At 37.3% G+C, this 22,032-nt stretch overlaps 1 protein-coding gene across 1 annotated transcript in view; it reads right to left on the reverse strand.

Moving 5' to 3' along the window:
- Nucleotides 1-1,005: 1,005 nt before the first annotated feature.
- hs6st3b (heparan sulfate 6-O-sulfotransferase 3b) overlaps nucleotides 1,006-22,032 on the reverse strand; it is a 61,330-nt gene continuing 40,303 nt past the window's right edge. Inside the window, exon 2 of the mRNA XM_087804137.1 lies at nucleotides 1,006-2,831. Coding sequence (XP_087660263.1) covers nucleotides 2,072-2,831 — 760 coding nt within the window. The 3' untranslated portion in view covers nucleotides 1,006-2,071. The remainder of the gene's footprint in view (nucleotides 2,832-22,032) is intronic.

Here is a 22,032-nt window from a genome sequence, read left to right on the forward strand (position 1 = left end):
AGATACAACTTTTGTATCTTAAGAAAGTTTAAAATGTATAAAAAAATTTAAATGTAGGTTTTGTTTTAAACAACTGATTTCAACAATTTTTCATTATGTACGTAGTGTTTTTTTATCAGTCAGAACTTAAAGAAGACCAAACTAAGATGTTAAGAGCATCTGCTACTGCTAACATGTTTTTTCTTTCAAAAGAAGACTTTTGGTTTAAGACAAGGAAAAGTTACGCCCACAAGCTACATCAATACCTTGTTTTATAGTTTCCATGTGTTGTAGTTCCTATTAAAAAACTTGACACTTTTGTACCTCTCTTAACTTTTGTATTACTGTTGTATTTTTCACTGTTGTTTTTCAATCTGTCTGTATGGAGTCCTTGTGTGTTTTTTAAGTGCGCCTTACGAATACAATTAATTTTATTATTTATCAACGTGTACAACCTTTTTATAGTCGTAGTCGAACTAAGTAGAAATTTTTGTATTCTGTCAAATTTGTGAAGCGGTATTAATCTGTCCATCATAAAGTATCTTTGAATTTACCATTGATAAAATGTAAAACTACTTTAATATTTTATACTCATCTGATTTTTCCCCCTCACTACTTTTTATAAATTATCCATTAAAATGATCATTTATCTTTTCCTTCCTTTGCCTAATTCAAAATCTTGAGTTAAAATATATTTTCTGTACTTTAATTACTACTCACTACTTTTGATAATCATAATATGTCATTTCATAATACATTATTCTTTTAGCTCCCGTTTTTAATAGCATTATAATAATCCATTTCCTTACAAATACTAAACATTATAATACAATTTGTATTGTCTGTATTTCTTTACTTTTTTATCATGTTCTTTGATAGTAATTACAGATAATAATCAGAATTTGTGTATTTATTGAATGGACCCTCATGACACTCCTAATATATAATGTCAAGACTGATGTGAAAAAAAGTTTATTTCAGCCGGAAAACGTGGTTGTCAGCAAAAAAACAGCCTCAAGATCAAACTGGTCATCTTTGACATCTTTACTTGCAGGATAACAGACAAACAGCTTAGAGAACTTCAACGTTGACATCGCGCTCATGTTCACTCGCATAGCAAAAAGGATTTGCGAAAAGGTCAGATGAATGCGGCACAACAACAAAAAGATTTGCATCATTGTGTATTCCTGCCTCGACTGGATATCTGGAACAATTTCGCGGAGTAGTTTCTGCAGCGTCAGAGTCTTCTCTTCTGTCCCGTAGAAGCTCCACAAAAACATGTCAATGAAATTAAAAACAAAAACACATTGATCATTGATTTAATTGAAACATTCTGCCAAAATGTGTTAAGAACACAAGCTGATACTTTTAAGGACTCAATCACGTAAGGGTGCAAATCATAAACATTTATTTTTAAATTCAAAATATATTCTTGTGCCAAAAACAATCCATAGACATTTTCCTTGAAGCAAAACATACATTTGTCATCTTTGTCAAATTCATTTACATCCATAAAGATTTATTTTTTTGTAGTTGAAAGAACATTTTACGGTAATCTCTGCCTGCTATTTCAGTTGAACCCTTGTGTTGTCTCTGGGTCAAGACGAACAACCTCCCTGACTTTGGGTCACTTTGACCCTGAGACAATACAAAGGGTTAAACACTGGGATCTTCATCAGTCACAATATCCACATTGAGTTCAATAGAATCCTCTCACAGGCAACATAACATGACAAGAATGAATTGATAATTAACTTTAATACATGATTTGGTCAAATGTTTGGCTACATGCATATAATCTGCAGAAGGTTAAGTAGCAGACGATGAATCAACTCATAAATCTTTTGCTTTGGCAATCACTGCTTGGACTTCGACGTGGTCATGTGACATGCAACCATCAGCTCATCTACATCTACTGCTCTCAGAACAAACATGTTTCTACAACAAAGACATTCAGGTTTGCAGTGAATGTGAAACAAAGTCCACGGCAGGTTTTTTTTTTTTTTTTTTTTAATCCATTCAGTGGCAGAAGTTAAACGGTCAAGAGAGTTTAAGACAACGACGTGCGCTCCAAGGCCCCGAACTGAGAGTCTCACCAACGGGCGACCTGACTCGTGTAGTCTTCCGTGGTGGTGGGGAAATCACCGTCTTTCTGAAGCTTGGCGTCCGCCTTCCCGTCTCTCTGCTCCCCTCTGTGTTTGGGCGACCACGGCCAGGTCTGCTCCCGCTGCTCCTTCAGCCAGCGCCGCTCCTCGCGCCTCTTTAGCCGGACCTCCTGGTGCTCCCTCTGGCGGCTGGCCTGGAAGCGCTGCAGGAAGAGATCCTTGGCGTACTCGTAGAGCTGCACGTCCAGGAAGTTGAGCTCCTCGATGCGCCGGCGTATGGCCTCGCTCAGGTCCACGTTGGCCGCCCGCGTGCTATTGATCTGCGTGAAGGCGGAGATGAAGCGAAGGCTGAACGTCCGCTCGAACAGGTACTGGGTTTTCCGCTGGAACTCGGTCAGGCCGTAGAAGGCCATGTTCTTGAGGTTGTTCATGGCGCTGCTGAGGAGGATGTGGTTGCGCTGGCTCTGGTTCATGGAGGACATGTTGTAGCAGCCCACCAGGCTGAGGTCGGACAGCATGCGCACCTGCCGGTTATTGGCCAGGTTCGACGGGCAGTTCATGAAGTCCGTCAGGGTGACCCCGGACCAGTCGTCGCCGCTGTAGCAGGTGGGCAGTTCGTCCTGGGTCGGCGAGCGTCCGTCACACATGTGGAGGGCTGTCTTCCACGTGGCCCCTCGCTGGACGTGCTTCCACTCGCTCAGGTAGCGAGAGACGGGGTCACGCAGCATCGTGATGTAGTAGAAGTTTCTGCAGCCAAAACAAAAGACAGATGGTGACTTTGAGTAACTTAAGTGAGGGTGACAGCTTCAACCGCTTTTCTGCCCTCTTGTAAAAATAAGGAATTATAAGAGAATCTTTTTCAGTAATAAAATGTAAAGATATGCAATATTTAGACAAGAGGTTTAAATGAATAAATACATAAGTATATACACTTAAACATTTTTTCATCTTTATGTTGTATAACTTTTTAAATGAACAATTAACATGTAAATATTCACTTCATTTAGCTTGCATTTCTTCTCTTGTAAAAAACAAATACAGATCCTTCTGTTTCAATTTAGTAAACTGATGTTAAGCATTTAACAGTATAGTATATTTTATTATTATTATTATTTCCTACAATTAAATTGTTGTTCTAACAGTATTGCTGTGTATTAGCAATACGTTTAATTGCCAATACACAACCCTAAAACAAACACAAAAAATAATGGTGTTTATCGTGTGACTAACAGACACAAACTGAAAAGCACTATCACAGCTATTTATGTAGGAACTGAAGTGATTTTTTTTTGTTATTTAGAAAACAGAAAATAGATAGAATAGATATCAGCTCCTAAATTAAAGCTTTTAGAGATATTTTTTATTTTATTTGTCCAAGCGAATGCACCTTTAATATTATCAGCCATTGAAATGAACACGATAGTATAGTATCTAGATTCCCTAATTTATTCTGAAACTTCCCGCATTCAACAAAATCCACAAAGTTGTAAATATTAAGATGTTCTCTTGTTTAACTTAACATCATAAATCTGACAACATGCATTTTAATTTGCAAACTTAACATCGGTTCCATCCCTCTCAGTAAAAGTGACCTGTAAAGACAAACAATCACAGCTGTCGTTCTTTACGTAGCTTTAACGTAACTTTAACTTAGCTACATAGATGTAGAATTTAAATGAATTATTGCTGTGACTATCTGTCATTAAATAGAGGATTGTGTAGAAAGGCATCATAGGAGTTCACAGCTTTGTTGGCTCGATAAGTTTAGTGTGTGCAGTAGTTATTCTGCTGCTTAAATAAATCACCTATAGGGGGGAACAATGACAAGGAGCTTGATACAACAGTTTTGAAAATGAAAAAAGAATCCATGAAACAGCCAGACCGCTTAATGTAAAGCGTGCTATGGCGAGGGACGACTGCATATGTGACCTTTACCCATTTAAATCTGCTTTTTACTTTGCGCGCTATTACCTTCCCTGTTTGCTGCACTTTCAACACTTTGGTGGTTCAGATTCTCTTCACACTCAGCTGCCTCTGCTGGAGAGTTTGTCATTGCAAGAGGACGATGAATGGGCAGGATCGCTGCCATTAATCATTTCTTTCTGGGGCCTCAGCATCGACAAGTTGACATAAAAAAAGCGACAAAACTCCACTTAGAGTGAAGCCTCACATCTTGTCCACATGAAACCCTTTTGCTATCTTTTCTTTCCCCCCTCATGTTGTAAGTGAATGTGTCCACCTTGCTGTTCCCCTAATTTAAAGTCCACAGGCGGCTATGATAAGAGTTCTAGTGGCATCAGCTGCATCCTGGCACAAGTTCCCGGAGTTGACAGCCTGCAGATTCATGCGGGTTCGGACCGTCTCTGGGACGTATACACATGCAGGGAGTGTTGTCTGAGAGCACTCGGCAGCCCAAAGGTCAGATGTGTGCACCATCAGTGTCAGGAAGCATCAAGATCAGCGGATCAGCACAACTGTCGAGGAGAGACTTTCCCTGAGTGATTAAGATCTCTGGGGGGGTCCGCCGGTGCAGGGAGAGGTTGGGGTGGACTCCTTTATATTAGCAGAGACCTCCACTATCATTACAGTCAAGCTATAAAAGCCATTTCCTATCCATTAATGTTTAAATACACCATTAAAAATACTCAAAAGCAGAAGAGAGAGCGCAGTTATTAACTTTCTGATGACTCCATTTTGTAGCTGAATGCTGCAACAAGCCTTGACCAGCACTTGTTAGCGGCGGGAACCCCGCTGAAATCAAGTTAATCACAGATCAATAATGGATAAGGCCGCACGTCGCAGCGGCAGAATTCTCCATATTTAAAGCAGACGTCGATGAATCACTAAGCAGCTATTAAGAGAAGATGGAGAGTGATTAAAGGAACATATGATCTGTGGTAGTTGGAGTTAGCCGAATGGAAAGAAGGACGCTGTTCATAATGAAATGTTAAAGTGAAATCCAGCTGCTCGGGGGTCAGATCGCATGACTCCAACATTATTCTTCGACCACTGGGACCTTACAATTTCTCATACTAATGAACGTCTACATTATACTGTTATTAACATTCTTGAAGTTCAACTCATTCCAAAACGCTTTGTATGTAAAACAAAACCTTGAGGAGATCAAATAAATAATGTAAGTTTCATCTTTCAAGGATGAAACCAAAACAGGTGAAAATTAAAAAAAAGTACTGGGGACAAGAGACCTCCTCCAAGCCTTCATAAACCATTAATACTTTTGATTAATATTGTTTATTATTATTGTTTATTGTATATATATATTAGAAATTAATAGCAATGTGTTGAATAAATGGATAAATTGTAATGATCACACGACATTCTTGGCTGATGTAACCATGACATGGTTCTTGGCATCCTGCTGTTAAGAGTATCAGGTCAAGGGGATCAAGAATTCTTTTGGTCTTACTCCAAGATTTCTATCCTTTTTTCTTTTCCCTGTTGCAATTGGGGTTCGATCTTACCACTGAACTCAAACGCCTACACCAAACCACAACATATATCCTCGTAGTTTCCTTCCACTTATACAAAGTCTGGTTGTGGGTGCAACACATTCATCAAGGTCCAGACACTCCCCTCCTAATCTATATCTTTCAGGAGAATTTCGAGGTACGCTGGGTCTCGCTGTGGCCTCCTACCATTGCCCGGGACACATCACTAGTGAGGCTATAAGGAGGCATACGAATGACTGAGCTCATAAAATGATGATGCTGAAAAACTCATCAACTGTTTTATTAAACATCATCCACCCATTATTACAGTATCTCTAACCTTTACACTGACTCCCTTACCCCATCTGAAGTCTAACCTTCAACAACCAAGCCACAGACCCTAGCACTAATACTTTACTCTAACCCTAATAAACAAACCCTGAACCTGTTTTTAACCCGAACGTTAACCCGACCACAGCTTTCACCTCAAACTGTAAATCCTAAACCTAGCCGAGCACATACACTTAAATGATCTGAGCTTCGCCTTGTTAATTCTTATAACCCTGACTCCCAAACACCACCATCGCCCCAGCTCACCCTTTTCCTGCCCGACCCTAACTCCATTAACTGTAAATCTCCAAACGTAACCCATAATTCTGTATATTCCCCTCAGTAGGAGGAAATGATTGTTCTGCTTCCAAATTAAGAGCATCGTATCAGCTGCGTCTTCCTTGTAATCCTTTAATATCTCAGTCATACTCTATACTGTTTAAAACCCACGTTTGCTAATCCTTTTAAAATTATTTAATAGTTAATTATTTTTTTCTATATCTATAATTTAGATTTATACTTCCAGCCAATTGAAAGGTCTCAGATCATTGAATATGGTTAAATATTTTGAAAATAGAATTTTGAATAAATTGATAATTAAAACATAATATTTGAGCCATGACACTCATGTCAATGCAATACATGACATGAAGCTATAAATCAATATTTATCCACAAACGATGACTGCCGTAGATGTAGATCTAGTAATGTCGACTAACATCCCACAAAATATCACAACAATTCAATATTGACTTGTTGTGAAATTATTAGTTAAATCATATTTATTTTAAACAATCGTAGTCATATGATATTGTCAAAGATGACAGATGTATGCTATAACTGACTGAAATTTTTACCCAAAACCATGCTTGTGCGTGTGTGTGTGCATGTGTGTGTGAAGTATGCTGTCGAGATATGAACTAACCAGTAGCCAATTGGATAAGTTACCCTTTTGCTTTAATACACTTTTAAATGTGAGACACTAAAGGAGTCAGTGCCTCACCAACCATGAACCTCACCGCAGTTACTGCCATGCACACTTTTCTAAGGTTCAAAGTCAAAAGTTTGAAGGTAAAAAACGACAAAAATACATTCCCGAGGGACTGAAGACAAAGAACTTGAACTTGAATCATGTCAGAAAATGAACAAGTTAAAGTTAAGTGATGATTTGCTTATAATTATCCATGTTGTTTGTATTTTGGGTCAAGGTGTCACATTGAGGAGAGGAAGTCAAAGTCAAAGTTTCTCGGTCAACTATGGAAGAGATTCGATGATTCAGCCGTTCGAGCAGAATAACTCACCGAAATAATAACCTTGAATTCAAGCGTTGTCTCTTATCTCTGATTTGTAGCGCTGCTGTGTCTGTGACTCAAAGAAAACACTTCACTAAGTGGAAATTATTATGGAAAATAAATAATAATAACTGCACCCCTGATGGAAAATGGCGATATCATTTCCCCAAACAAGACGCTAAGAACTTTCTCAGCTCATTAAAAGGACGGTGATACATCTGTGTTAGCGGCTCTAAGTGGCCTCAAATGACAAGCACTGAAGTGACACATTTTTAATTACCTAATTGCTTCTTTCCTGTCTCTGTAGGTCAAGTGGCATCCTTATTACTCAGTGCTGGTCAAGTGTCACTGAAAGGGGGAGATCTGGCTGAGATGGGAGGAAACTGTCTCAGTTTGTAATGAAATTATCGTTTACAAACTTTCGAGAACTAGAGATGCACATGAACGTAGACCACACATACCTCCACCAAGGAGCTCATGTCACATGACTTCATATAAAAAAACAAAATAAGCATTCAGGTTAAAAAAATAACTCCTGATTCTAAAATTGTTCTGGGTTTCGGAAAGTTTCACATCGTCTTTTCCAGTTCACCAGCGTGTAGTTTGTTCAGCTGTATGCTTGAGTTTCATATGATAAGATAAAATAAGATAAGATGTTCTTTTATTCTTCCCACATTGGGTAAAGTCAGGTTCCAAAAAAAAAGATTAACCATACAACACGAATACGATACATTTACACATGTTAAAAATTATAAGAAAAACGGTTATGAATCAAAAATAACAAACAATAACAATAGCAAAAATAATAAACAAAAGTGGCAATAATAATGAATAATAATAATCACACTAAATAGATAATGATGAAGATAATAATAATCAATAATAAAAGGAAATGAATCAATCAAAATAAGCTAAATAATGAATATAGTAATAATACATATATAAACAACAATAAACATTAGAACCATTTTAGCAAACAGATTGTCCACTTGACTTACAATATTTTGTTTACAAGGAATTTTTCCTTTCACTCCTCCTCTAAAAGAACTACTAAAACATGACTTATTTTGATGCAACAGGATGTCTTTCCTCCTCCAGTATGGCTCAGAGCTGTAAGAACCCACATTAGACAGACTCACAGATCCTCCACTGAAACATGGGAGGTGGAAGGACCTCGCGTGGTCCAAGGCCAACTACCCAGAAAACACACCTTCAGGTGGGAATTCTGCTGGATTTGGTGTCTCACTCTAGTCGTGCCCTTTGCTCTCTCCCATGTCTCCTCCATGTTCTACAGACATGAGTGCTCCCCCCGGATCCATAACCTTTCCTTAAAGGATGTCACGTTAATAACGCTGATGATTTCACAAGTCAAGCTCCATGTCCTGCGTTGTCTCTCGCTGCCTGGTGTCTCACTCGTGTGTCTCACTCATGTGCACCCCTCATCTTCAACTTGAGTTTGAGGGCCTTTCCCGGTACTTTTCCTTCACAAGGCTTCAACACTGAACTCTGTTGAGGAAGTGTGTCACATGAATATCGTTCATCACACAATTATTCAAACATAGATGAGTGATTAGAGAGTTTAACTAAACAACCTGGTTTGAATCCACAGTCTAATAACAAACAGAGGTTATTTGATGCCTGTCCACGGTGTCCCTCCCCCGTTTCCCTATGTAGCTGGGATTAACTCACTGAACCAATAAAAGGTACATTAGAAAATAGTTAGAAAATCAATAAATTTGTTTCCTTTCTTTGTGTTTAATTTCAATTTTTGTTGTCATTGTTTTTACTTTTTTAAATATTTATCATTGTGTTCTTTGCTCTGTTCTATAATCACATATTGTGTTTCTACTTTAAATGGAATTACCATTTTTATGCATGTACAAAAAATATCTAAACGTTGAAATAAATATATAACACAATTAAAAAACTTTATCACCCAGGAAGAAAAAAAGTGCGTAAATAATTTAAGACTAATAAACTATACGATACATCAGATGAAAAGATGTTAAAAATATTTATTGTTCCTCTCATTCTAGGCATTTCTTTAAATAATATTTCAAATTATAATTTTTCAAAATTCAAGATGTCATTGTGCACTTAGCAAATAATTGTATTGCTCATTCTCTTTTATTTATTTAAATTTGTTAATATTGATCTTATTAAAATGCATTTAGGTGTACGCCTCACAACAAGAAGGTCAACTTGTTACCTTTCTGTGTGGAGTTTTTATGTTCTCCCTGTGTTGTGTGGGTTTACTCTGGGAACTCTGGTTTCCTCCCACAGTCCAAAACCATACAGAGGAATGGGAACAATGGGAAATTGTCTGTAGGCATAAGTGTGTGTGTGTGAATGGTTGTCTGTCTTTGTGTGACCTGTTACAGACTGGCGACCTGTCCAGGGTGTGCCCTGCCTCTAGCCTGTGGAATTTATGATAAGCTTCGATTTGAAATATATGTTTGTATTCATTTTTTAAATCATATCTTTGCAGCCATTTACAAATAAAAAGGTTGAATAATACTTTTACCGACTCAAAGAGAGAACAAAAGTGTCTCCCACAGAACCACATAAAAAACTTCACGCAGTAATAACGACTGATATATATTGATTCATGAAGGCGGTTGTAACTATGCGCTGTTAAACATTCGTGAAAAGGCTGACAGTTAACTTTAAAACTTCCCAAGGCTATGTTATATATTGCATATCCTCATTCAGACTAACTGCCGCCTCTTATTCCTGCGAGACAAGAGAAACCAGGCGGATTCTTTAAATTACAGCCACCTTTGTGTGAAATCTTCTCCGGTTCGTCCTCGCTGCGGCAAGTTTTTTCAGGTCAGAACACAGCAAAGATAATAACTTCTCTTAAAATAAAACGGCATGACTCCGACTCTGACTCTATGAAAGGTCTCCCGACGCTTACATCAGAATCACTTTTTACAGTCTGACTCATAAAGATGCAGCAGGAAAACACAATATAATGGCCAATCAGTGGGTCTGAGAAAAAACTGCAGGGTTAGATTGTTTACGGTCCGGTCATGTTCCGGAAGTAGTGATGTTCTTATCATCGTTAACCATGGTTGTGGTGTTGCTATGGGAACCATTTCAGACCATCGTTTTAACCCGTTTCCTGGAACCAGAGGACCAAATGTTCATCTTCAATCTTTTTTAGTTGGTACCTATTTTTATTGGTTATAATTTAAAGCAGCAATATGTAACATTTGGACCATATTGTTTTTGTTTTATATGTGCAATTATTGTTATTGTTATTCGTTTAATTTTGAACTTGTGACTCATAGAAGTACAACTTTTTTAACAAACCTCTTCAACTTTGTCTGAATGTCACATGACTGACAGTACAGCAGTAGGTCAAAAAAAAGTTGTATCCAATTTTTTCTATTTTTACTTTTTTTTTTATTGAAAAACATTTTCTTGATTGATTTCTTTATTGGGATTGATTAATTAAAAATGTTCTACCGAAGTAACTTAAAAAATGATTAATGAAGGAAAATATGTTGTATATTTTGCCCTCCACAAAAAAGTTCTCAAAAAGAAGCAAGGAAGTTTTTTTTCTCTTAATATCATACTAAGTTTTTTCTCTTCTGTTACGTCATTAATATTCCTGAATATTCTATTAATTTAATTTTGGTTTGTTTTTTGCATGTGATGGTTGTTTTGTTTTTTTCATTTTTTATTAAGATACCTTCACCAGTGACAAACAGACAAAAGAAAAATACAATCACAGAGAAAATGATTTCGTATAATTTAAAAATTTGATTTAACAAAAAATGTAAATTTCATGAGCTTCAGTTGAGGAGATGCACTGTAACTGGAACATTTAATTATGTTACCAAGGCTGATACAAAATGTGAATGTCTGGTTATAATATTCAATTAGCAAGGACAGTTTTCATGTCTTGTGCTGTGATTTAATGTGTCATGTTTAACTGAAAAAATATTTTGTTTTTAACTTTTCTAACACAAAGATAAATGAAACGAAAATGCACATTTGCGTCCTAATGAAAATTTGGCGGCAGAATTTTTGCTACATCCCTACTGGTTATGACAAAAAAGAAACAAAAAGTTGTCTGGTTTTTCTTGTCAGAATACATCATGGGTGTCTCATTGTGGTGCTACTGGATGGAAGCCCCGGGGCAGACCCAGAACACCATTAAAGTCTATCATTAAGTCAACAGTTTGGTGGAGGAGGTATCTGAGTGAGGAGGAAGAACATAGAGATTCACTTGCTAAACACACGGCATCATTAGAATCCCAAAGGTCACTCCAGCTGTAAAATAAACTTAGAAGTGTTATTTTTAACTTAATAAGTCCCAAATAGCAGCATTTGTAAAGGTGGTGACACCTAAAAATTATACTTTCCTCCCTATTGCACTTCAAATGTCATGCTTGTTACTGTCTTCACTCCCTGAGCTGCTCCACAAACAACTGAGGGCACCAATCTGAACAAAAATGAAGTAGCGAAGATTTAACAATTTATACATTCACATATTAGTGAGCCAAGATTTGAAGTCAACATGAGTGTTAATGGGATTTTTGCGACATCCATTATAATAAAAAAAGAATTAAATTTGAATTTCTTGAAGAACAGCCTGCTTCCATACGCGAGTGGAAACTCTGTGACTCACAATATTCCACAGAAACATTAAGTCGTCTGGTCGCCATCCATCGTCTGCGGTTTAATTTGCACAAAATCATTGAATTTCAGGCAATTAAGTTTTCTCATTAAAAAGACATGAGTGCTCCAGAGTTTAATGACGTCTCTCGATGAACGATGGAGCCTTTAGAGTGTGCAGATCCTGAACGCTCACGAGACGACACAAGCTGACGAGAGTCTTCTCTGAAGAAGGAATAATCTTTTGAGATGTTGTTTGTTCTGCTCGTGGACTTCACGAAAGTGTTTCTGACTGAAACTAGAAAACTATTAGGAATAACAATCAACTGTACAAACAACATGTATCAATGATAGTCTGTGTTGTTCCAGGTGAAGAAGAGAGTGCAGGCGAGGAGGGAGAACACTGTGGCTTTCATAAGTGATGAAGATAAATGAGATTAAATATAGATCACAATGACTACATAAGAAAAACAAACAAAATTAAATAATTAAGTAAATATGGGTTTTTACTCTTATTTTTCAGTGAAAACCGGATTATGTTATTCATTCTGTTTTTTTACTGATGATTCATCACATGGTCTGGACCCTTTCCCAGCTGCCTAGGGCAAGAGGCAGGGGATAGAAATACAAACAAACATTCAAACCATACGACAATTTGAAGAACTAAGTTGAGTCGAAAACTAGACAGGTATCATGAAAAACAATGGATAAACTAAAGTGTCTTTGTGATTATATTTCTGAATTAATTTGATCTCAATATAAGGAGAAAATAAATGATTTCTAGAACAATAACTTTACCTATAACCCAGTAGCTAAATTAAAGTCCTAAATAAAGTCCATGTAAATTCAAAACTAAAAATAATTTCACCAAACATTCTACCAAACAAAAAGCATAGCATTAGTGTCAAAAATGTTTTGTTAGTAATTCAAGGAGTACTTTTCCTATTGTATTTTAGGTGTTTTTATGTTCTCCATTTTAACGACCATTAAACATACCAATGATTTGTAGTGCAACATAAAAGTGTATACATTTTTTACACAATATTTCCTATATGTCATTCATTTTTGTGTGCGGAATGTGTGCATCAGAGATGGACAAATAGTGTTCAAAAGTTATTTTAACTATATAAATGAACTGCAAATTGACGATGTCTTCACACAAATTGCAACACAAACCTTTGATGTAGTAAACGTGAAAACATGTCAGACTTTGCTGGAGCATATCCCAGCTACAAAGGGTCATAGGCAGAGGACACCTCTCAAGTCTGTTGATGGACACCTTCAGACCTTCATTATGAACCACATCAACCTACAGAAGAGGAAACTAGAGTACCTCTTTCCCTTTGTAGCGGCAAAAGACTGCAGAGCACCTACAAAACTGTTTGTGGATAAATAAAACAGAATGAACGATAGAACCAGAAATGTGTTTCTTCTCTCTCCGTCATATTTCCTGCACAAACCATGGTGGTCCCTCCCAACATCTCCACAACTCCCAGTTTCTCGCAGACGAGACGCAAACGAGACTGCAGACATGCATTATTCGTAACCGATACCATCCCTTAATGGCATCTTCGCTCCCCACGGCAGACCATAATGGACCGTTTTTGAGGAACTCAGCATCTTCTTCGGCTCTTTGACGGAATGGGGACAGCGGGTGTCACCTGGGGAACGACACGAAGAACGAGGGGACCTTTTATTTACTTGTCAAGAAGCTGGCACTTCACATGGTGAGCAAACACAAGGTGCTCGTCGCCGGAGTGCTAGAAAACAAGAGGAGAAACTGTTCTTCTATCCAAAGTGTTTCGGCGTCAGACACGCAGCACTTCATGGACTCCAGGCAGGTACTCTGCGGCTGTCTCCAACAATAATTGTGAGGAACGTGGAGAATCACATCCGACACTTAACAGCTACGACATCATTACACCGTCCACAAGAAACCACTTCATGCCTTACGAAGGGCAGGACGGTTCACCTTTGAATTACTTTGAGATAACCTGAACAAAAATGTTCTTTCTCTCCCTGGTGTTGGAACTAAACATGAAAACTGAAGCTGTGTATCTTCCATTGTAATACCAGTTTCAACTGTTGCACTGCATTATGAGACTTAAATAGTATTAGTGATGGTATACAATATGATCGAAACTAGCTTGTGGGTCTTGAATCGGAACATTCCCTCTGAGTGTATTCACATACTACATACATGGGTTATTTCCTGGATTGCTGTCAATTTTCCTTTCCAGGATGTCCTTCTCTGATATACCCTATGTTGCTGGGAAGGACCTCAGATGGAGAATAAGTACCAGCAAATTAATAACTATAGATCAATGCATCTATCTGGCTTCTAAAAACGTCCAAGTCTTCCTCCAAAAAACTTGACTGGACTGGATTGCAACTTTGGTTGTGTCATGTTCACTTATCCTGGTGTTTTTTGGTGTCTTTGACAACAACTTAATCGATGAACACCAGACTCTTCTGGCAGGCGTGTGATATTTTGCCCAAAGAAAATCAAGCAACCTTCCACATCCAGTGAATCCAATTGACTGACAAAGTTTCAGCCACATCAATGAGCATCGATGAGACAGATGACTGCTTGTTGATCTAGATCGTTAATGATCATTTTTAGCATAGCACCCCCAGCTGGCCAGTGTGACAGGTTAAAAAAAAGCTCTGCACTTCAATGAGTCAAACCAAAAAATATTCTTGAGGCATGACCTGACACCCACTTGTGGACTCTGATTGAAATTTGAAATAGAATAGTCAACTTCCAGAGCTTTGGCTGATCATTTTAGGGGCAAAGGGTTTTGCACAAGTGAGGCCATATGTTTCTAAATCCTGGGCTTACAAACAGCAGTTATTGCATACATTGTCAAAAGGCAGACAAGAATCATTCATTCATTTTATGAGAGTTATTCGTTCATTTTCTGCCAGTTATTCCTTGATTCCTTGATTAATGAGGGTTGCTGGTAGCTAACCCTAACCCTAACCCTAACCCTAACCCCTATCTTCGGACCAGAGGCGGGGGACACCCTGGACAAGAGGCCAGTATGTCACAGGAGAAGAAGTTCCCAATCAACCTCTGTATGTTTTTGGACTGTGGGAGGAAACCGGAGTGCCCGGAGTAAACCCACGCGACACGGGGAGAACATATAAACTCCAAATACATGTAACCAGAAACATTTATTGCCACTGTTCTATACACAACATGTGATTTTCTTCGTGGTGACAGTACAAAATAAAACTTAAATAAACATGGACACAAACAATGCTAATTGCGATGCTATTCCCTAAACGCTAAAATCTTGTCTGTTCCTTTTTGTGTGTATCAGACCCGAAAGTTTTTCCGAAGGCGATAATGAGTTGGAAATAAAGCTGAGATGTATATGCAACTTCCCGGGAGTTTAATTTGCTCCTCTGAAGGAACAGCTGGGAAGCATGAGTGTACCTCTGGTGGTCTCTGACAGCGGCGGGGAGGGTCCGCCGTAAATAAAGCCTGTCATCTCCTCTCAGGAAGTTGGATGAGGTGAACAAACATGTTCCCAGAAAATTGATCAGTGTGTATAGATATCGTTGTTTGTATGAAGCAGCTACTTTTCAGCAGACAAACGAGAGGATTTGACAGCACGACGTCAATTACTTGGAAACACACACTCGCAGTCTAATTATACCGTCTTCCTCGCATCTCCTCGGACATCTCTCCGAGTGACAGTGAAGGAGGAGACAACACTGAATTAATAAAACACCCAGGGATGAGAAACACAAGTACACAAGCCGGCAGGAGAAAATCACAGGACGTGTCACATCACATCAAGTCTAGCCCACGACACTGAGAGCTTTTGTCTGCTGCCATGAGACCCCCACGTCTCGGCCCGGGACCTCCGCCACATTCAACATCCAGCATGCAGCAGGAAAATAGAACGAAACGAAGGTTGAGTTCGAAAAGTTCTCTTAGAACCTGATAAAAGCAGTTTTCTCCAAGAAGAAATGACCAGACTAGATACACAAATATTCCACTACTACTAATTATTGATCATAACTAAGTAGCTATAATAAGATTTTTAACCTCTGGGTCAAGGTGAAAAACGTATAATTATAAATTAATTAATCTTCAAATGAAGGACTTGAGCATAGCTACTACCAAATGGAAATGTATACTAAAAAGACAATACTTTTGAGTCTTATTTCTTCTAAGCTTCTCGTCCGCTATTAATCAAGATAACAGTCATAATAATTAAATAATTTGTTAATATAACTCGGTAGGTATGATATGATTTTTGAAGAACTTCTTTATAAATGAATGACACTTTAAATTTAGGATACTTTCTACCACACATATAAATTATATGTATAACAAAGGAAAAATCTTTGTCAGTTCTTTTGTCGGGCCTACTTCCTGGTCCATAATCAATCGCAAATATCAAATTATTCATTTACTCATCTATTCATTTTCACCATTCTTCTATTCACCCTCATCAAGTCAATTAAGGGTAAGGATTATTTTAGGAGTAATCCGTGTGTTTTTGGAATTAAAGGCAAAAAGGTGTGTCCTTGCTAATGGAGCGACCAAGGCTATTTTATTTGTTAAAAAACAAACTAAAAAAAACAACCAAAAACGGTGTCATTCAACCCAGGAAACTGTATCACAACACAATCTGGAGCTTCTAATCCATGCGGGTTTTAATTTATTGGCATTGTTTAGGCCCAACTCCACAGTAGCACGAAAAGTTCATTGGCACTTTCACCAGGTTTCCACCGTGTCCTAATACTAGCAAGCGGCTGCTGACGATGTCACCCCATCAATCATATGTACATCACACAAGACCAGGAGGTCAACAAGCTGCCCACCCATTTCAGAGGAAGAAATAGTGATATCTGGGAAAGTACAAGGCAGACCGACAAGCATCACAACATCATTGCGTTCTCCAAAAAAAACAAACATTTACAGTATCTTATTGCAATTTATCTTAGTTTTTCCAGTGGATTTGAAGTACTTGACCTCCACTTGTATTTTTGTACATACAGAGTAACATGTCTTTTTTTTTTAACCCTGTGAAACAAGCTATTTCTCTGTTCTTCTTCTTGAATCTCTGAGGATTATTTGTTTTTTAAATTAACTGTTTGGATTAAACAGTACAATTTTTTAAACTACCTTATTCCTCCTTGTGTTTACTTTGGCTTCTGGGTCTCCTGTAACGTAGTATTTAAAAATAAGGTTGTTTGAAGTTAGCAGAAGAGGTTGTTATTTTAGTGAATGGTAAATATGACGGAATGGTAAGGAGATGAGCTGCTTGGTGGAGGTCTGCGATCCCTTAGTGCTTTTCTAGTTTTATATTTATTCAGTTAAGCAATAGTTATTATCAAACAACTTAAAGTTGATTCATTTTAGACAGAAATATGAGCATTTACATGGGAATCCTCAAAAATATTCAATAGTTTATCATGTCATTAGGTTATAATAATTTAAATTTGCAGCGTTTCCAACATGGATTACAATAAATATTAATTATATTAATTAAAAATAGAACGGAGGGTTTTATCTGATTGTTTGTGGGACTGATTCCTCTCTTGTCAAATGTATTTTACCTGGTAAAATAAAGGTTATTGATTGATTGATTCATACAGTAGTTGAAATATTCAACAGTCACTATCTTGTCACAAAAGACAAAAGTGAAAGATGCAGAAACAGACAGTTCAGTCTCAGGACAATTCATTCAATATCATCTACACAGACTTGAAATAGATCTTTTTCATCAAAGATCTGCTGCTGCTTTATGAAAATAAATAGAAATAGAAATACATATATTTTATTGCAATATTCTTCACAGATATCAGGCACCTCCACACTGTTCATTCCACTTCCGTCAGGTTCCTCCAGGTTTCTGAGAAAACAACTGGAGGTCCTGATCCCAGCCGAGCGCGTGGCACTGGGGGCGAGCGTGTCATGTGTTTTATTAAGGAGCTCTGAGCCATGAGCGTCCTGTGGTTGTCATCTGTCACAGTAAAGTGGAGCACAGCAGCAGCATCTGTAATCACGGATACAGCCGCTAATCTAATGAGCGCCGGCGTCGATGAGATAGTGGAGTCGCTGCCGTACATCACTGCCATGCTAACCCGGGTCCCCAGCAGTGGCTTCATGGTTCATGCCATCGTTGCTTCGCTCTCAATAACGGTGCGGCTGCTGCGGGGATGATTCACGGAAGCAGCCGGTGTCTTTGATTGAGCTGTGATGATGGCAGGATGTGGAGCGAGTGTCGATGCAAATGTTCGCTCCAGAATCAAATGACGGCCTGACCTTCGCCTCGTTCCACTTCTGCTGATGGGTCAGAGGTGAGAAAAATATATTTTCTGTAGAGGATTAAAAGCTTTAATTCAAACTAGAAACATTTTTATTTCGGTTGTATTTTTTATCCTCTATTTATTCAGGTTTCAATATTTTACACATTTAAAACTACTCTTTTTCACCATTTTCCCCCCACACAGTATTACACATTTTTCTAGTGAGAAATTTTTAACTTCTTGTAGATTTTATTGAATTCATTTCTTTCTACTATATTTAACCCTTGTGTGGTCTCTGGGTCAAAGTGACCCACAGGCCCGAAAACAGGTTAAAACATGTGGGTTTTTTGGGCAACATCCAAGATTGTAACAGATACTTTCTTCAAATTTTCTTCAAACACAGGTAGAGTTTTACACCTTGGATAGATGATTGTTTTTTTCTTTTCTTTTTCTTGTAGAGGATTAACCCAAGGGTTAAACGCTTTTTATTCAGATTTCATTTTGATTTTGTTTCTCATTTTTTTAGGTTAAGAACTTCCATGGAATTTAAATTACTCTTTATCATTTCATTTTCCATTCATTTTTACACTCATATTTACAATATGTTTTATTGGGGGGTGGGGTGGGATTCTAAACCTTTTCTGTATTAACATTTTTTAATAAATTAATATCTTAGATTTATTTTATTTCTCTTTCTCTTTCTCTAATTTCTGATCAAAATAGTTTTTCCGATCAAAAACCTTTTTTTTTTTGTTTATTGAAAAGCTTTTTAAACTTTTCTTTCTGATTCTGAGACACTTTAATACACAATTATTCTACTGGCTCTGTGTGAGTTTCCATCATGGGAGTGATCTTGAGCAAAAGAGATGTTGGTGTGTTGGAAGGCAAGACAAACATTTTGGGCCCAGTATCAACACACCGGATCTGAACGTCAACTCAAACAGGACACGACTTGCGCTGGAAGTGGGAAATTGAAGAATGAATTATAAATGGTGAACATCAGCGTTAGTTTCGTGTTTATCTTGGGTAGATGAGATCCCTGCAGCGTAGCTTCTAAATAAAAACTCCTGCAGGAAACGAGTAAGAAAAGCAACAAAAGTGACCAGAAGTCTGAAACGGGTAACTAAGGTGACACAGGCTTTCATTGATAGAAGGTCTAGTCCTGATGTAAATCACGTTGAATCTCAAGACATTCAAGAGCCAGAGTGGAGGTTTATTAATCTGCTAAACATACGCTTTGGTCACATCAAAGACGAGAACCTACACAGGGGGCGCTATAGAGGTTGAGATCCAGGTCATATCATTTAGTGAAAGTAAAAGAAGTCTGTTGTCAGACACAAGAAGGTGCTGCATTAAAGAATGAATCAAATGAAGGAACTTTAATTTAAGTTTATTAAAGCAGAAGATTATATCAATATTTTTTAAAAACTTGTTTTTAATTGGATCTTGGATTTAACTATTCATCCAATTTCGTTTGGAGTCAATGTTGTTTTTTTATGTACTGTGTTTCAATAACATGCATTTATTTTTATTCAACAGCGCAAATTTGTATTCCAAACATTTTTCTCGTTAAAATAATTGTTTTTTTTAGACGTCAAACCATTCTTCTGATTTGTAACTTTTTTTTTCTCTTGAGTTTAAATTGAATTTTTTAATATGTTTGGATATTTATTTTCGCATTTCAATGTGCAAACTTTCTTCCAGCTGTCAGCGTCTCCAGAAGATGACAGTCGGCAGAACCTTCAACCATTTAGAGCTGAATTTTAATCAGCGTCTGAGTGACGGCGCGAAGAAGCTCGTGCAAAAAGTTGCTCCTTAAATTGAGAAGAGCTTTCTGCACTGGATCTCTTTGATAGGTCATTTGTTAAAGCAGAAACGCTGATCTTGACAACTTCTGCCACATTAGGCAATTATTCACATCGCAGGTTGACATGCGGTGTCAAGTCTTTTCCTGCAGCAATCCTCAGCTCACCAGCCTTGAGTGTTCGACAGAGGCAAGATATGAGCTGCTGCAACCATTTATGTTTGAAAACACTTGAAGTACGACAAGAATTGACCAGTTCCAGAAAGTTTCATTGCTACAGGTAACCACATCAAATACTGGGAGAGTTTCGTGGCTCAGAAAAACATCTGAAGTTAAAGCCAACGTCGAAAAAAATGTTGGTAATGTTAAAATACTTGTTAATCTCAGGGAATATTCCAAAGGTGAGGATTTTTTAAATATATATCTCAGAAAAAAAAAAGTATTTTGCATATTATAAGTTGTAAAATGAATTAATATGGAAGAATTGTTAATGAAAAAGAACAGATTCAATTTATTATTTATTTTAAAGATAAATAAACCTTATAAAGAAACTTGTAATTTGAAGTGTAATTTGTAAAAAGAAGAAATAAATAAATTGTAGTTTAATTATTAATAAATGTTCCATTAAACCTTGTCCGAAAACAAATTTGTTTGTGGTATCCCTCATGTTGTCTCTGGGTCAAGGTGGACGACCTCCCTGGGTCCATAAATACATATGAAGTGAATTAACACATTTGTTTTTGGGACTTCGGGTCACCTTGACCCAGATATAATACAAGGTTTGAATAGCTATAAAACAATAATATTGAGTCACAATGAGGCATAGTTGAATTCTCAACTCTTATTTTGATTTGATTCCATTCATTTTAAAGATGTTTCCCGTCATCTTTTCTTTCTCCAAATAATGAAAGAAACAACTTCATTGAAACTATTCAGCAGAATTCTTAACGTGGACATTTATTTGCATCACATTTGTTCGTCTGCTTAATGAAAAGCTCAGGTACGACGAAAAGGTTGAACACGACAAAATGGCTTCGTCAACAATTACATAAAAGTCTTTGTATTCAATTGAAGGTCTTAATTAACACGCACACGCTTTCTGCTGCTGCCGACGGTAAAATGAGTCTAAATGAGAGGAATTAATATCAGTCAGCCGTGCTAATGCTGCCAAAGACTGAATTAATTTTAGACACTTGAGAGGGATTTACAAATGGGCTTCATTAAAATGGGCTTTGGTGAGTGAGCCGGCTGTTTTCATGTGCACGCGTAATAAGATATTTCTGAGTGCAAATGAGCCACTTATTGATCCATCAATTACAGGAAGAAGTGGAAATATTGACAAATAATGATAGAAAACGTATCAGTTTGCAGGAATCCTCCTCTATCCTCTTATCGTATCCTCCCTCACTTCTTCTTTATGCTTGAGCTGCTCTTTTTTATTTAAAATATTAGGTTGGAATATTGATTAAAGAGAAAATTCTACACTAAAATAATAGCATAAATATAGTAAGCAAAAATAGGTTAATGTATAGATTTTTTTTATTTTATCTAAAGATTTCCTGCATCAGTTTAATCATCATAATAAAAAAAACACTTAACTTAAATAATTAATTTAAAAATAAAAAGAATAAATGAAAGAAAGACAATTTTCAGTAATGTTCTCATATGTGATTTTGGCTAATTTAAAATATTTTTTAATAAATATATTTAAATAAATAAAGCAAATTAAGTAAGTAAGTAAGTAAGTAAGTAAGTAATATTTATTTATATAGCGCTTTTCGAGACCAGGGTCACAAAGCGCTTTAACAATCAAAACAATACTCAAAACAGTACATACTTCAAAGATCAAGATAATACTGAGAACAACACAGGAGTTCGAGAAATTCAAGGAAAAGCCTGAACAAATAGAAACGTCTTAAGATGTTTCTTAAAGGAGTCAGTAGACTCCATCAAGCGCAAAGAGAGAGGAAGATTGTTCCAAAGCTTAGGAGCAACAGCCTGAAAAGATTTCTCTCCTCTGGTCCTGAGCCGTGTGCGTGGAACCATAAGTAGATTCTGATCCACAGACCTCAGAGACCGAGCTGGGGTGTAAGGCTGGATCAGATCAGTGATGTAAGGAGGAGCCTGACCATGAATAGCTCTGAAAGTAAGAACCAGAATTTTAAAGTTGATCC

This window comes from Callionymus lyra, chromosome 12 (genome assembly GCF_982586985.1).
Source record: "Callionymus lyra chromosome 12, fCalLyr1.hap1.1, whole genome shotgun sequence".
Lineage (NCBI taxonomy): Eukaryota > Metazoa > Chordata > Actinopteri > Syngnathiformes > Callionymidae > Callionymus > Callionymus lyra.